This window comes from Aspergillus ambiguus (genome assembly GCF_047715705.1).
Source record: "Aspergillus ambiguus strain CBS 117.58 unplaced genomic scaffold BDV59scaffold_23, whole genome shotgun sequence".
Classification (NCBI taxonomy): Eukaryota; Fungi; Ascomycota; class Eurotiomycetes; order Eurotiales; family Aspergillaceae; genus Aspergillus; species Aspergillus ambiguus.
In genome coordinates this window covers 153,163-168,811 of record NW_027395536.1, presented here as the reverse complement: position 1 = coordinate 168,811, position 15,649 = coordinate 153,163, and the positions used below count along the sequence as shown (strand labels likewise).

The 15,649-nt window shown below is 55.0% G+C and overlaps 6 protein-coding genes across 6 annotated transcripts; 2 read left to right on the top strand and 4 right to left on the bottom strand.

Moving 5' to 3' along the window:
* Window positions 1-123: 123 nt before the first annotated feature.
* Window positions 124-2,292, top strand: BDV59DRAFT_194129 (ERG2 and Sigma1 receptor like protein-domain-containing protein; the record flags this gene model as incomplete). Its single annotated transcript, XM_073692339.1, has 4 exons — window positions 124-406; window positions 553-886; window positions 944-945; window positions 1,199-2,292. The coding sequence occupies 4 exons, from the start codon at window positions 124-126 to the stop codon at window positions 2,290-2,292; spliced, it is 1,713 nt and encodes a 570-aa protein (XP_073546447.1).
* Window positions 2,293-2,309: 17 nt separating this feature from the next.
* Window positions 2,310-3,010, bottom strand: BDV59DRAFT_181491 (LYR motif-containing protein). Its single transcript, XM_073690248.1, has one exon. The coding sequence runs from the start codon at window positions 2,956-2,958 to the stop codon at window positions 2,623-2,625; it is 336 nt and encodes a 111-aa protein (XP_073546446.1). The 5' UTR covers window positions 2,959-3,010; the 3' UTR covers window positions 2,310-2,622.
* A 56-nt stretch (window positions 3,011-3,066) lies between these two features.
* BDV59DRAFT_181489 (putative Ras guanyl-nucleotide exchange factor RasGEF) lies at window positions 3,067-6,993 on the bottom strand. Its single transcript, XM_073690247.1, has 7 exons — window positions 6,901-6,993; window positions 6,302-6,823; window positions 5,917-6,238; window positions 5,657-5,842; window positions 3,842-5,322; window positions 3,356-3,784; window positions 3,067-3,305 (listed from the first exon to the last, which is right to left on the bottom strand). The coding sequence occupies exons 2-7, from the start codon at window positions 6,566-6,568 to the stop codon at window positions 3,222-3,224; spliced, it is 2,769 nt and encodes a 922-aa protein (XP_073546445.1). The 5' UTR covers window positions 6,569-6,823; window positions 6,901-6,993; the 3' UTR covers window positions 3,067-3,221.
* A 2,739-nt stretch (window positions 6,994-9,732) lies between these two features.
* Window positions 9,733-11,677, bottom strand: BDV59DRAFT_62176 (cytochrome P450). Its single transcript, XM_073696784.1, has 4 exons — window positions 11,274-11,677; window positions 10,511-11,220; window positions 10,031-10,455; window positions 9,733-9,978 (listed from the first exon to the last, which is right to left on the bottom strand). Exons 1-4 carry the CDS (start codon window positions 11,515-11,517, stop codon window positions 9,813-9,815), a joined length of 1,545 nt encoding a protein of 514 aa, XP_073546444.1. The 5' UTR covers window positions 11,518-11,677; the 3' UTR covers window positions 9,733-9,812.
* Window positions 11,678-12,366: 689 nt separating this feature from the next.
* On the bottom strand, window positions 12,367-12,997 carry BDV59DRAFT_203276 (zinc finger HIT domain-containing protein; the record flags this gene model as incomplete). Its single annotated transcript, XM_073694237.1, has 2 exons — window positions 12,367-12,865; window positions 12,927-12,997. The coding sequence occupies 2 exons, from the start codon at window positions 12,995-12,997 to the stop codon at window positions 12,367-12,369; spliced, it is 570 nt and encodes a 189-aa protein (XP_073546443.1).
* Window positions 12,998-13,564: 567 nt separating this feature from the next.
* On the top strand, window positions 13,565-15,323 carry BDV59DRAFT_203275 (Zn(II)2Cys6 transcription factor; the record flags this gene model as incomplete). The annotated part of the gene is made up of 4 exons (XM_073694236.1): window positions 13,565-13,624; window positions 13,681-14,205; window positions 14,254-14,394; window positions 14,457-15,323. 4 exons carry the CDS (start codon window positions 13,565-13,567, stop codon window positions 15,321-15,323), a joined length of 1,593 nt encoding a protein of 530 aa, XP_073546442.1.
* Between the last annotated feature and the right edge of the window lie 326 nt (window positions 15,324-15,649).

The window sequence follows — 15,649 nt, the reverse complement described above, 5'->3', positions numbered from 1 at the left end:
CCTCCGGAGTAGATTGTATACTCCAGCCAAGACGGAACTCGGCCCCGAGTTCATCCCTGAACAAAACTCATACTCCACGAACCGCACATGCAGCCCTAACTTCCTCCCTACCCTCCCTCCACCATGCGCTCCTTTACCTTCCTGGTCACCTTGCTGGCCCTGCTGGCCGGCTTCTACCGCTACTTCGACGCCCGTCTGGACCAATTCTACATCTTCGAGCCCGGTCATCTCCACGATCTCTCGCAGCGCGCCATCGCCGCCCACGGCAATGACACCCGCGCCGTCGTCTCCTACATCGTCTCCGAATTGGAGGAGAAGACCCCGGGCCGCCACCTGAACCACGATGAGGAATGGGTGTTTAACAATGCCGGCGGTGCCATGGGTGCCATGTACATCATCCATGCCAGTGCGTCTTCTCATCCGCTCCATCTGCATTCCGACTCCCGCTGACTGTTGCTAGGCATCACGGAATATCTGATCGTCTTCGGTAGCCCTCCCGCTCGCTCCCGGATCTCATTCCTCATTCCCCTTCCATTGCTAATGTTACCATAGGCACTGCGATCGGCACCGAAGGCCACACCGGCCGCCATACCGCCGACGACTACTTCAATATCCTCCAGGGCACCCAGCTCGCCTACGTGCCCGGCTCCTACGAACCCGAGGTCTACCCGCAGGGCAGCGTGCACCACCTGCGTCGCGGCGAGGTCAAGCAGTACAAGATGGACGCGTCGTGCTTTGCGCTGGAATACGCCCGTGGCTGGATCCCGCCCATGCTGTTCTTTGGCTACGCGGACACCTTTTCCAGCACGCTGGACTTCCCGACCCTGTGGGCGACGTCGCGCATCACGGGACGGGAGATGATTGCCAATCTGTTCAAGGGGAAGATGTAAGCATAGACTGTATTATAGGGTTTGGATCTAGAGTACCTGTACCTTAATGGCAGTTGTATTTTTTTTTGAGCTCCCTGTGCAAACACGGCAAACATGACTAAGCAGCAAACTTGATCGCCTCAATGAGGGAAACTGATAAGTCGGTGATACATAGTAACAAACACCCCTCCCCCCATCGTTTGCCTCCCCCGCCAACATGCCTCCCTCCCCCTGTGCCGCCTGCCATACCGCGCGGGCGGTCATCATCCGGCCGAAGAACCGCCAGAAACTCTGCCGGGCGTGTTTCCTCCGAGTTTTCGAGACCGAAGTGCACGAAACCATCACGGCGACCGGCCTCTTCCACCGCGGCGAACGGGTCGCCATCGGGGCCAGCGGCGGCAAGGACAGCACGGTGCTGGCGTCGGTGCTGAAGACGCTCAACGAGCGGTACGACTACGGACTGTCGCTCTGTCTGCTGTCCATCGACGAGGGCATCCGCGGGTACCGCGACGACAGCCTGGAGACGGTCAAGCGCAACGCGCAGCAGTACGACATGCCGCTGTGCATCGTGGGGTACGGCGAGCTGTACGGGTGGACGATGGACCAGGTGGTGGCGCAGGTCGGGAAGAAGGGCAACTGCACGTACTGCGGCGTGTTCCGGCGGCAGGCGCTGGACCGGGGCGCCGCGCGCCTGGGCATCACCCACGTCGTCACGGGCCACAACGCCGACGACGTCGCCGAGACCGTCATGATGAACCTGCTGCGCGGCGACCTGCCGCGCCTGGCCCGCGGCACCAGTATCGTCACCGACTCCGCGGCCTCCGACATCAAGCGCTCCAAGCCGCTCAAGTACGCCTACGAGAAGGAGATCGTCCTCTACGCCCACCACAAGCAGCTGGACTACTTCAGCACCGAGTGCATCTACTCACCGGAGGCGTTCCGCGGCAGCGCCCGTTCCCTCATCAAGGATCTGGAGAAGATCCGCCCCAGCTCCATCTTGGATATCGTGCGCAGCGGCGAGGAGATGGCCGAGCTGGTGCCCGCCGAGGTGAAAAGGAGCGGTGCTGCGACGGCGGAGGAGTCGGCCGGCGGGTGTGGTGGTGGTGCGCAGAGCGGACGCACCCGTGGCGGCGAGATGGCCGCCATGGAGAAGAAGTTGGCGGAGGATGACGCCGCGGCGGCGCGCGAGACCGAGGTGGCGCTGCCGAAGAAGACGCCGCCGCCGCCGAAGCTCATCCGCAAGCAGGTCATGGGCAAATGCGTGCGCTGCGGGTATATCTCCAGCCAGAAGGTGTGCAAGGCGTGCACGCTGCTGGAGGGGTTGAACCGCAACCGGCCCAAGACGACCATCGAGGTGGGCGCCGAGGAGGAAGAGAGCAGCACGACGCTGCGGCGACAGATGGAGCAGGTTCAGCTGGGATGACGCGGGTGGTCGGGTTATGAACGCTTTTTTTTTTTTTCTCTCTGCAGGTTCGCATCGTCGACGACTACCCACATCACTACCCCAGAGGGATCCCCACGGTCCGGGCATCGGTTATCCTCCCGATGATTCTCCGGCCACGCGCCCCTCCCCGTCGAGTTTGAGACAGCTCAGGACAGACCAGCTTCGCTTATGCATTCATGCGCGGGTCGGAGTAGATACAGAACAGACAATGTAATATACAAGAAGTCAAGCCCTTGCTAAAGCACAACACCGAACTCCATGCAGACTCCTCCATGTATAGCCACTCCCCACATCATCTCCCTGCTGATTCTAAGCCTCCTTGGCATCCACGGGGAGATCCCACCCCACCCGTCTCGCCGTCAACCGGATCCTCTCTTGCTCCGTCAAGGTGGCCCCCGGGTTGTACCGGTCGACGAGGGTCGCGTACATGCGTTGCGCGCGCGCATACTGCGCCATCTGCTCAGCCTCCTGCAGCCGGCGGTGCAGCTCTTCTTCCACGGGGAGCGAGGACACCGCGGCCGTCTCCTCCAGCGGGCGGCGGTAGAGCTCGCGGATGCGGTTGTGTAGGGGTGTCGGGGCGGAGAGCGTGCGCCGGGGGAGTTCGCGGAGGAGGGCGCGGTAGGTGGATTTCGTGTAGGGCGTCATTGTGACGGTTCCCGTTGGGTTGTGGTGGTTTGGGGGGAGATGTAGGTGTTCGGGTGGTGTAGTTCGGTGATAGTTAAAGCTGGGTTGCATGGATTTTACGGATGGCATCACGTGACTATATTTCTGCCTCAGGAATACTCCATATAGAACCATATTTGCAGCTGTATTTGCAGGCCCCCCCGGCGGGGAATCTCTAAATCCATGTATGTACATCCCATCCGATCACTTGTCATCATTCATCAGACATCTCGTCGCTATTGTCATTACGAGCGGAGCCAGCCGAACTTCTTGCGACCGGTGTCCGGGCCCGTCGAGGGTTCTACCTGCATGCTGCGTGCATACAAGTCCTGTCATGAATTAGCCTGGGATCAATCAAGAAAGACCGGATGGTGAATACCTCGTCATCCCCCGAAAGCTTCATCTCGAGCACCAACCGCACCGCTTCCTCGTACCGCGGCATCTGGGGATACGGCGTCTTCTGGCTGTGCTGGATGCCCAGCACCACCTCGCCCATCACCTCGAACTTGCGCCAGTTGATGCGCGTGCGCGTGTCGCCCACAAACGTCTTGTTGCCCTCCTCGGCCGAGACCAGGTCGCGCCGGTGCAGCGGCAGGAACGGGATGCGCTCCGAGAACGAGTTGTCCCACGCGAGCCGGTAGGCGAAGTGGCTCTTGCCCGTGCCCATGAGGATGACCAGCCTCATGAAGTCCTTCTGCGTCTGGTTCGGGACCAGCTCGCGCGTCTGCGACAGTCGGTGCACCGGCGTGCCGTTGATGCCGGCGATGACCGCCCCGAGGGAGTTGTAGTTATTCAGCCGACGGAGTTTCTGCGACGTCAGCATGGGGGGTTGGTCTGGAAACACCCTCCAGGAGAGGGGACTCACCTGCGCGATGTTCATAAACTTCTCCAAGGCCTTCGCGCGATGCTTGGGCTTGTCGCGGAAGAGAATCACGCTGGCCACGAAGAAGGCCAGGTGGTTGAACTGTTTGATCATGCGGTTGACGTGCTTCAGACTCTGGATCTTGTCCTTGTCCGGCCCGGAGATGCTGACATGTCGCACCAGGTCTCGCGGGCGAAACGAGTTGAACATGATCCAGTCGATGCGGGTCAGCTCGCGCGCGAAATCCTCGTCCGGCATCTCCATGAACTGCCGCCACTGCAGCTTCGTCAGGGGCGCCCGCGGGGTGACCTCCAGCATCTGCGCTTCGCGCTGCGCTGCGTCCAGATTCAAACACGTGAAGGACTGGTTCAGCACGGTGCCTGGCCGGTCAGGGGGGCCGAGGGACGGCCCCAGCCTCGACGTCGACTCGGCCAGCCCTTCGCTGAGATCCAGCGCGCTCATGTTGTAGATCGGGTCTTCCTCTTCCTCGTCGCCGCCGGAGGCATCCTCGCCGATCGAGACGCCCAGGAACATCGTGGGCGAGCTCCGGCCGGACGTGTCGAAAAACGTGTCCTGGCCGTCAAAGGTGTCCACGTCGCCATCGCGGAACGCCCAGCCGACATCGTCATCCTCGGCATGGACCTCCAGATACGAGCCCACTTCCTTGGCGGCGAACATGTAGAAGTGGCTCTTCTCCAGCGTGGAGACAAAGTCCGTGATGCGCTTCCGTGTCTTCGGGTAGGCCAGATCGCCGGGGTATTCCGACACCCACTGTGCCATCACGGTCAGCAGCCGCAATTGGTCGGCGATCCGAGTCAGCTGGTCGGCGGTGTTCCTCTCGTTCCGTTCGAAGCGGTGGATGAGCGCATTCAGCAGGGTCGACGGGGCGGCGAATTTGCGGTACAGACAGAGGAAGATCGAGGCGAATTTCGAATCCTGCTTCGACATGGGCTGCGCGACCAGCCGATCGACCAGCTCGTCGAAGGTGAAACCGGTCTCGTTCGACGACGCAGACGACTCTTCGCTGGGCGCCGGGTCCTTGCTCTCCGGACTCGAGGGCGCGCTGCGCGGCTCGTCCAGCTCGTCCTCCATTTCCAAGAAGCTGTTAAAGGCGTCCGATCCGCCGCTATTCCGCCACGCGGTGTGCAATCGGTGTTGTCGGTGGCGATCCTTGCTCGGCGAGGACTCGCCTGTTTCTGCGGATGGGCGCTGCGGGTTCAACCGGGTGCCAGTTGGAGGGGTATGCGGTCGCACCGGATGCGAATTGCTCCGGGCATATCGTGATCCCTGGGAAGTCGACGCCAGGATTGACGCGGTGGTCTGGTCGGTGGGAGGACGGTCGACCCCGTTCCCATCGACTCCTGAATTCCAAGTATCAGGAATGGGGCCGCCAGCGGCTCCGGTGAAGGCAGTGGGAGTCTCCGAGAGGGCTCGAGTATGGTTCCCCGCGTGCGAGGGAAAATTGGGCGAATATTCAATCAGATCTGCGACAGAAGCAAGAAAAGCGAACGGTTAGCATCGAAGGTTCTATCCCAACGGGGTGCTGCAGCAGCCCCGGCATTTATGTGGTCCAACCCTTTCCACCCTGACGATCGGCGGAGGAGGACGAGAGGATACGCGAACGCTAAACAACTAGCGCGAACGTGGTGGACCAACGCCTCAGATTGAGCGGATTTTGTACGGCGCACACCGTATTGTTGCTTGCGCTTGCGCTTGGGTTCCATCTCTCATCCTCTGGCCTCCGTGTTCTCGTCCGGTGGTCAAGAAGGAACCACACTCTCCACCGAGATGCAAACCAAACAGACACACAGCACTCACCATATTTCCGTCCGATGACCGATCGCAGCACCATGGCGATGCACAGCTTCTGCGACCGCGGGGAGTCAGGGGACGTGCGGTGGAACTCATAGTTCGCCAACGCCGGCTCGCAAGGTCCATCGGAGCTCTGCACATCGCACTTGCTGCCCACCAATATGAAGGGAAACGAAGATTCGGTCAAGCTGTCTGTACTCCACGATCAGCAAGTGCACATCCTGAGCCGCACAGCGGGGCACGGCGAGGGGACGGTGATGGCCGACCTAAGAGGCCCGTGAGTGCGGAGAGACTCGCGGGCTGAGTTACATCGTGGATAACGAGAGCTCCGTCGATAGTGGGAGGCGTTTCATTCCCGAATCGAGGCCATCCCACGGTGCCATCGCTTGCGATGGAAATATCCCGCGCCTCGATCTCCAGTAACCGAACGATGTAGACGCTCCCGTCTAGGGACATTTTCTTCGTCGTCGATCGAGAGGTGGGCGAGTGCTTCATGTCCAGGGCGCTTCGAATGAACGTCGTCTTGCCGGCCGTTTCATGACCGATAACCGCGATCGTGACATGGGGGAGGTTCGGTTTCGACGAGGCCTAGACAACGGATTCGTCAGATCACGCACAAGCCGGAGCAGGAGCAAAACGGCGTTATCATACTTCATCTGCCCGGAGGGCCGTGATTCCTTCCCCCGGAGACGTCGGAGCCTCCTCTTCTTCGATCACCGTCCGTCCAGACTTCATCCCACCCTCGGTCGCCGTTCTAGTAGAGTCCAATCGATGGAGACCTCCCACGGGGGCGGAGAACGTTCTCCCCGGCAGTCCAGGCCGTTGCGGCGCCATGGCCGCCTGGGCCTTGTCACTAAAGGCCCTCTCTCGTCGAGGTGCTTGGGAGGTCATGGTGAAAAGCGAATCCGGCAGACCCATTCAAAGCGCGGGGAGGAGTTGCGTAAGGCACAGTCTGATAGATTTCGAGCCCGTGCGACAGCGCGAGAATCAATTGCTAGGTGAACGAGGGGAGTGCGCACGACCGCGCATCCATTGTTGCTTGTCAGGAAGCTGAAGCTGAGCTCTCGTGGATGGACCTGATCGCGCAATTGATGCCTCCCTTGCTCGGACTGCGGATCAGCTTGAATTAGTTTTATGGGGCTACTGCAAGGACGCCCTCGTGCGCGAATCCACCTGCAGCGACAGACATTGACGTTAGTCAGACGGGACGGAGAAAAAAGAACCGCGGTAAGGGAACGGATTCGCGAAACCTTTTGGATGGAACTGTGGAGACCGGGAAGTAATATGAATTAATATCAGGGATTCTTGGGCGAGGTGGAGGGGGAGATGATTTGGAGTTGGAGGAGGTGGTGATGGTGAGGAAGAAGTTGGCAGGCGGAGAGAAAAAACCTTTATGTCACCAACGGGAATGCGGTTCGCGGGTTCTACTGCTACTACTGCTACCACTACTACTAGGTACACTGCATACATTGGACGATCAGAATGAAAAGTACTACTACATCCACCTCCACTATCCCTACTCCACGAGCTGTCTTGACTCCAGATCATGAACACCAAGACATCTCCAACTAAACCGGGGAATCCGTGCCTCGTAACCCCAGTGGTGCACCAGACCCAAACCCAGGGGCGAATCATCGACTGCTCCCCGGCAATCGACGCAAGACAGACGGATGGAGCCCTCCGTACGGAGTATACAGGCAGTTCTGCCAAGTTCCTTTCCAAATCAGAAAAGGGGAGTCGCTGCGGAGACTTTCCCCAATCGCTACCACCGAGGGTTCATCAAGTGTGATGGCCGTCCTGCACCCAACCCTCATCACAGACCGTCTGTCAATCCAAGATTGTTTGATTGAACGATCTCGCGGGGAATGTGATGGCCGAGCTCTGCGGACAGATCCACTGGATCATCGCAGCCTTTCGAGTGACACTGGCTCATGGCAAGTGGCAGGTCAGCTGCCCCACCAGCGTCAAGACAGGCCTCTGGAGCCTACGCAAGCCTACGCAGTACAGGCTAAGAAGCAACTGTATTCGCTAACCGAGTTACCGCCGGGCGAGCACAAGGCAACGAGACCGAGCGATGGCCCGACGGCTGTCAACGGCGCCACTAGCGAACACTAGGGCGATACCGAAGCTGGTCCCTCTTTTGCGACCCTGGGACGAAGTACGGAGTCCTCATCTGCCTCGTTCTGACAGGTGAACTAGAGCCTTGGAGTTTGAGACAAACCACCCATCGTAGCACTCTGCAGATCCGAGAGACAAACAATGGGCCGCCGAAGTTTGGGTCCACTCCACTGTGGCAGGCGCAATTCTCATCACCGTCAAAAGACTGGAACTGTGTATGCTCCATACCCATCGTGAGATGACGAGTCACCTTCGGAGCCCAACGCGTGCATCTCAACCAGTCATAGAAACATTGCCATCAGGGTCGCCTCTCAGGGCACGGCCTGGTCCTATCACTCCACTAGCGTACCAAAGAAGCTGCCTTCCTAGCGTTTCCCTCGGATTCAATTAACAAGTGACAACCATACTGGCCAGTTTAGCGTTCCTTAGCCTGACATCCTGGCAGCCTCTCGCTCTGCGCATCGCTCTTTGAACTTGGGTCGAAGAGGGGTCTACGTCTCCCATGGTAGGCTTAATTAATACTGTGGAGAAGGCATGGGTGGAAATGAGATAGTAGACACATTGAATGTACTGCGTATTCTACGGCATGTCATCCGCACAGAGCCCAATCCGAGCAGTAGCCAGACAAATGGCCCATAGTACTGGACCTACACATTTCCTCTGAAGAGGGGCAATTATGCATCGACTCGTTCATAATAGAAAACTGCTTCCATCAATATAAACCTATGGAAATCTGAATCGGTGAGAAATTGAATTGATTGATTTCTAAGCTGAGTCTCAGTCGGTTACATGACGAAAACGACTGACTACTGCTGACTAAAATACAGCAGTTGGTGAAGGATCCTCATAGCAATCATGCTCATACATCTCGTAGCAATCGTACCGAATTGACGTTGAAGCCATCTGCCAAGGTTCAGATAGTCACTGATTCGACTCTCCAGAACGATATCTATGAGGGCTCATCGATTGATGTTATGTGATTGATAGTTCTGAAAAGTTCTGGAGCTTGTTTTCTACTCCACGTACGAGTTACGATGTATGGTGTTTCAAGCTCATCGAGTCATTCGCCGATTTCTCTGTGAGCTGGAACGCTGCCCATCTCCCCATCATGACTGTCATTATCCTCATATTCAAGGAGATCAATGTCGGATGCTCCAGACATGGACAAGACTTGGCGAAGATGCCACTGGGGGTCGAGCAACTCTATCAGCGGCAGGGGCGAAACCAGTTCCAAGGGATTGCCAGATGAGTTACGGAAGATCTGGCACATCCATTCGTTGATTTTTTTTCCTCCGGCCAGAATGCCGATAGAGTCTTCCAGAAATACGGGTCTGTGCTCTGATCTTTGGTATTATCCATATCCTCATCTCCACGGGCGGACTCTATCGAGGTTTTCCATGGTTATTATTGAGGCAATTCGGATAGATATGCGCTATTTCAAACGTTCTTTGTTCGTCAGTGCACATTCATCGTTATCACGGCCTCTCACAAAGCCCTTGGGGCCACATTTACGATGATCTCTGTCTCGTCCAGCTCTTGCAATTGATGACATTGATGTGGATGTGCGCTGCCAAGGGGTCTGTTTCCACGGAAGAACCACGCCAGTCGCTCAATATCGCAAACTTGGAGAAAGGCCCAGAAAGCCCTGGAAGTTTGTCTGTGTTGAGCGGATCTCCAAAGTCCTTAACAATCACCAATGCTGGCGAGATTGAGTTCCATCTTGACGGGATAGATGTAAGGATGGTATGGAGGAGTGGAAAGGGATGTCGAGATCGATTCCGAGCATTAACTTAGCGGTGGTTCTTTCGTCGAGGCATTTAGGGATTCACTACCAAGACACTCCCTAAGTTCAACTATGGCGTCTTATCTTACGTTATTAACTCACAAGCCCTTCTTCGCCCTTCTTCCCAATTTTGAGAGTCGAAGGATTGGAGAGATAGACAATATACCCTTCAAATTGATCCCCCATTGCTTCCTCCTCCAGCTAAACACAGATACGACGATACGACCAAAGACAATACCTGTGCACCCTCAATCAAATACTCTACGAGATTGCAATGCGTACCGAGATAGATCCTTTCTTCGTCTGCACCACAATCTGATCATGGTCATAAGTAATATCCTCTACGGTTGTCTCATGCAGGCGTGCGCGGGGAATGACACGGAACGCCATAAGAGCTGTCATAAGATAGAGCTCACAGTATGCCAAACTAAGAGCTGCATTAGTATCGACCTGACCAGACCGGGTAAGGTCCAACTTACGGCTCGCCTAGACACGAGCGGCTCCCCTTCGAGAACGAGATCAACATCTTCTGTAGTTTATAGTTGGGCTGACCATTGATTATCCATCGATCAGGATTAAAACTGTCCGGGTTCGGAAACAGCTCCTTATTCCAATGGTTGATCATGGAGGTCATCCCAATCGGAGTGCCGCGTGGAATGATCCATTCAACATTGCCATCTTGGCTGCTGTATATCAACTCCTCATCAGGAGCAATCCTTGCCGACCTGTGTGAAACACCAGGCTGCATGCGGAGGGCTTCGTGTATCACGGCCCACAAGTAACTTCGCTTCTCCAGCTCCGTCCACTTCAGGTTGTCAGGGTCAAGACCCTGCAGGTCGTCCATCAAACGCCTGTAAATCAAGGGCTGCTCAAGGAGGCGGTACGTAATCACACTCAACGTGGCCTGCGCGTTCAGTCAGCAGGAATCCCTCGGTTCGTTAGAAACAGGCAAGGCTGACGGCAGTTGTCTCGGTTCCCGCAATCAGAAGGGTGAACCCTTCGCCGGCGAGCCTATACATGGACTTTTCAGACTCAGGCAGCAACTTGGACTGGACCAGCTCGGCGAAGATTCTTCCATTTTCAGGTTCGTGCAATGCCGCCTTAATGTACCCGGGAATGGTTACGTTCATCTGCCGCATCACGGCCTTGACGTCCTCGCCCATGTAGTCCGCCAACATGGGTAGGAGCTGGGCCGTCTTTCTAGCTAGAGGATTGTATCTCAACATATACGCGCTTGTAAAGAAGGACCTCACCCATGTAGCAAAGTTGGGCTCCCAAGAATCCTGAGCAACGAAACCCATCGGCTCCCCAAAGGCATATTGGGAGATCACATCGGCTGTGAAGCAGTTGAAAGCCTCTTTAACCTCGAACGGTCCTTTACCGGCCGAGCGCAGCATCTTATTCACCGTAAGCTGTGTGAACTCATGCACCTCGTTCTCAAATTTGAGCATCTGCTGGCGCGAGAAAAATCTGGCCACAGCTCCCCTTCGCATGCGGTGCACTTCGTGAGGAACAGTCGAGAACCCAGCCACTGACAGCGGACCGGCGCCCCCGGTGTTGAGCTGGTGCTGCCATTTATCCCGGACACGACCCGGTCCAGCGTAGATCTCGTCAGTGAAATAGGGGTCGGAGCAGTGAAGCTCATCTGGGTTGATTCGAACTATGGGGCCTGTGATGGCATCAGCCAGGAGTCAATTGATTGGCGACTAATTCTTCACTTACCATAACGCTCGTGCATACGACGAATCTCATGCCCATATCTTCCTGAGCACCACCAGTCGAAGTATGCCTCATACAGATAGCTTGCGACCGCCCGTTTGTCGCCAGGTAAGCGGGACAGCGGGTGGAGAGGCGAGATGTTGTACAAGGCGATCAAGATATGGTAAACAATCCATAGGCCGATGAGAGAACCAACTGTTTGGGCGATTTTGTGGCGGTCCACATTCCAATCTATATGAAATTCCATGCTGGGTTTGTGATTCCTTCCTTGCTGACGTCCTTCACAAGTCCAATTTGCTTAGAATCACCTCGCAAAGGATTGGAAGCAGAGTATGGGCTTCATATCTCCTCCTTTACTCCGCACTTCGGCAGATGTCATGACGTGGCTAGCACGGTGGTCTGCTGAATCCAAGGCATGCTAATGCAGCTGCAGAGATGCAGGGGGTGGGACGAGTTGGCCCTTGGCTGACTATCATTTCTGATTCATGCAGCCACACTTTGAAGCCTATAGGTGAATAAGTGCATGGATGGTACGGTGATAGGCAAAACTAGAGGACATTTGGGCGTATGTTCCTCCTGGTAATTATATTTGTTGGAAACCCTGGCTATCTCATGGGCTCGCATACTCTTGAGACGGTCATGCAACTTTTGCGTTCGGCGGTACAATCCATATGGGTAACCGCACATTCCCTCGATTCTGCCCGTTTATGTGAAAAGCGAAAGTTCGGACGAGGAAAATCTAAGGTCGGGCCGTTGTGTAGTTGGATCTTTGCGGGGTGCGTAGCTTATATGTGCCATACAAATGCTCTCATGGTATGACTTACGGTTGAACGGTCCACGAACGACGGAGTGTGAGATGGTATGAAGCTAGAAAGGATCCAGTTCAAGATGGCCAGTATTAATTGGATTGCAAGTATTTGACGTTTGTCATTAGGACGATGTGAAGATATTCACCAAGTGAGCCGTCGTAGCGATGTTGGATGGCTGCAACAGAGGATCCTCAAGGTCACCAAAAAGCTGGGCGCCCATCCAAAAATTCCTGGAGTATATCTCACTGGGTGAGGGCTCGCCGGAGTCTATCTTCTCACCAGAATACTCACGTGCAATGCGGCTCCATAGTCTCCTTGTTCACCAGCATCATGAAGCGCATGAATCCCTCGGCATTCTTGCCCGTTTCGGTGCCTTCTTCACACGTCTCTCGCAATTTCCGGACCTTCCCTAAACCCCGGTTGAAGCCTTTCTCACGAGTGTATGGTCCCCAATTCCGGTGGCCTCCTCTCCCCTTTCCGAACGGCCTTGGACGCCCACGCTGGCTTTGGGATTCTACCCACTCCTCCTCGAGTGTGGCCTTGTAGATATCTCGCAGTTGATCGCGGAGTGAAGGGTACTGTTCTAGCAGAGCTTTGAGCTCAGATGAGGACCCTAGCTCTGCCGGGCTCAAGCCACTTTGGGACTGGTTCTGCGCAGAGTTATCCGCTCCGTGGCCGCTGGTTTCGTTCGCGACTGGATTGCTGTTCGTTTGCTCCGACGGGTTCGGTGGCTGTACTTTAGGCGCACAGTAAATTTTGTGGGACTGGGTGCACGCTAAGGAGCAACTGAAATCGATTAATTGTCTTTTCTCCACGTTGAATCAAATGCTTCCTGTATAAAACACACCTCATAAGCCCGCAGGTAGGACATCGGTACTTGGAAGGTTCGGAGGCGCAAACCTCACACGTGCGGGGCATTTTATCGCTACTTCAGAAGCGATCGATCAGCCTCTCAGCTTCAATGATAGCCCTTGGGTCATAGTGTTGAAATCGCGTGCCGCTGTGGTAATTATCCCAACAAGGGTTGGCGTAGACACGGTGCGCGTCCTTGTCAAAAGCGTTCGGAGTTCCGATAAAAAAGAAGCTCAGCTCCGCTCACGTGCCGTCTCCACGAGTATGGACGGATGTCTGATTTCCATCCAAAGACTGGAGCTATGCACGTACATGCGAGGTTCTCTGCCTGTCATAAGATGGTAGCTTTCATATACTGTGGTTTCTGACAGTCTGGTACTTCGACATGGTGCGGATAGGTCATCAACACGCTCATTGGCTTTTCTGTCTATATACGCAGTACAGAATTCCGCGACACATGGGATGACATATTGCGGTCCGCCTCCTCGACCAATCTTTGTTGCAGATCACGTGCACAAGAACCTTCATAAGAGCGGCGCTGAGTAGACAGTCCATATTATTATCTAGGTTCTAATAGTATCTAATATCACCTGATAGTTCAGGACTGTAGGTCCGTCATGATATCATATCGTCATGGGTGGCAACCCTTTCACATCGACAGGCTGCAATACATGTCGCCGACGGAAAGTAAAGGTGAGCGAAGGGCCTGAGCATTTGGCAGTACCGAGGAGCGCTAACAAAACATCCAGTGTGATGAGACTAGGCCCGAATGCCGACGGTGTACTGAACATGGCCATGTATGCACCGGCTACGAGAGGGAACGGGTTTTCATCCACAAATCTTCCACCAGTATGGGCGAGGGACCACAGAAGCTAGTCCGTCGAGCGCATGCAACGGCCGACAAGGGCACGCATCAGCTGGTTCCCGTGGAGCCCGAGATACCCCGGTGCAATACCAGCGTGGAGCTCCGGTCCCAGCTCTTCCAGTGCTTCGTCGACTGCTTCGTACCGTCATCTGAATATATCCGAGATTCGACTGGCAAAAATATACTCCAGACGCTGCCCGATCTTGCGGGAGATAGCCGGCTGCTAGATAAAGCCGTCATCTCTCTATCGTCGGCTTTCCTGGCCAAGCAGAACCAAGACCGTCATCTGCTTGAATATAGTACTAAGCTCTACGGCAACGCTATACGGATGCTGAATGGCAAGATAAGATCAGGCAGTACGCTAGGCAAAGATGTTCTATACACGACAGTAGTTTTCCAAATCTACGAGGTGTGTTTACTGTCCCAACCGATAATTGATAGCAGCCTGACAAATCAGTTGATCAATTGCTCGCCACCTGGATTTTCGGCCTGGATTGCCCATGTGCAAGGCAGTAATGCAATCACCAATCAATGTGCGGGATCGCATGGTGATTCTGCTGCAGAAAAGCTGTTTCACCGTCAGCTCAAGTTTGTCACCGTGAGTGGTCGGCTTCTGAAGTTCAGTTAGTGTACCAGCTCCCTAACGCGATACCAAATTAGCTGTGTGATGCAATTGGGAAGCGACAAGCGCCTCGTCTCTACTATCCACCAGCAAAGCACCATGACCCGTCACAAGGCACAGAAAAGATCGATCCCATTGATGAAATCATGGACGAGCTCGTCGAGCTCACCGCTCTCATGGAAGAAGTTGACGACTTCATAGAACACGAGGTAGAAGACACACACGAGGCACGACATATGGGGAGACGGTTACTCGATTTGTGCTTCGCATTGGAAGAGAAATTGCATATGATCTGTCTTGGGATGCAGAAAAGGCTTGGAGTGCCCTCTTTGCTTCCACCTGACCCCGAGTTCTGGAGCGGCTTCAGAAAATCTCTCCAGACGGATCTGTTTGCGGATCATCTTCAGTTCCCTTCCATGACGTGCGCGGAATGTCATCTACTGTACTGGACATCATTGATTCTTCTCTACCCCCTTATCGACCAGATCCTTGCCTCGCCGGGGTGTCCAGACGAATATCGTGCTCCATTGAGGACCGGGACATCTGAGAACGCAACCGATGCCTCGGAGTCGCCGCTAGATCTTACCATGACTGGATCATTCCCCAAGTTTACTGCCCTTGCCGTGCACTATGCCAACGAAATCTGCCGATCGGTGGCCTACTGCCTCCAGCCTAACATGAAGACGCTGGGGGCCCAATTGCTCCTGGCGCCTCTGAGTCAGTGTGCACAGTTTTACTGTGTCCATGGCCTGACGCACGAATATAAATGGTGCCAGATGGTGTTCATGCTAGTTCCTCAACTTGGTTTAAGTATTGGGTTCTTCCTAAAGGACATGGTTTGGCCCAAGTATTACTCCGCTCATCGATACAAACCGTCTCCGCCTGAGTCGCCGTCTTCTGCATGATAGAGGCATTATCTCTTTACTAGATGATAGGCAGTTGTGGTATTCAAATACTCATACCCTGTATGGTCTATAGTGTGTTTTAGGGGTCTGGATTATAGTTAGTTTCTGTTCGCTCAGTAAAGCGTTCTTTATTCTAAGTATTCGTGTCAAGGAAAGGATGCATATTTCCGTGTGCTTGTACCTGGAGTATGTATACCCTGTACGTTTATCGCTTTGAACAAACCCAGTTTCTCACTGCTATTGTTGCACATTGGGCTCCGTGAGAGCCCGGGAGAAGCTATGCTGCGTACGTAAATGGCAATAAATTTCCCGACTCATCTAACTGA

What these genes read in the sequence shown, in the direction of transcription:
- BDV59DRAFT_181491 (XM_073690248.1), bottom strand. Translation starts at nt 2,958, where the DNA reads ATGACGCCCTACACGAAATCCACCTACCGCGCCCTCCTCCGCGAACTC.
- BDV59DRAFT_181489 (XM_073690247.1), bottom strand. Translation starts at nt 6,568, where the DNA reads ATGGGTCTGCCGGATTCGCTTTTCACCATGACCTCCCAAGCACCTCGA. An exon ending in CGGCCCTCCGGGCAGATGAA is followed by an intron (nt 6,239 to 6,301) that starts GTATGATAACGC and finishes TCCGTTGTCTAG; the next exon opens with GCCTCGTCGAAACCGAACCT. An exon ending in AGCTTTCGGGGGATGACGAG is followed by an intron (nt 3,306 to 3,355) that starts GTATTCACCATC and finishes AATTCATGACAG; the next exon opens with GACTTGTATGCACGCAGCAT.
- BDV59DRAFT_62176 (XM_073696784.1), bottom strand. Translation starts at nt 11,517, where the DNA reads ATGGAATTTCATATAGATTGGAATGTGGACCGCCACAAAATCGCCCAA. An exon ending in TCGTATGCACGAGCGTTATG is followed by an intron (nt 11,221 to 11,273) that starts GTAAGTGAAGAA and finishes ATGCCATCACAG; the next exon opens with GCCCCATAGTTCGAATCAAC. An exon ending in CGCTCGTGTCTAGGCGAGCC is followed by an intron (nt 9,979 to 10,030) that starts GTAAGTTGGACC and finishes TGCAGCTCTTAG; the next exon opens with TTTGGCATACTGTGAGCTCT.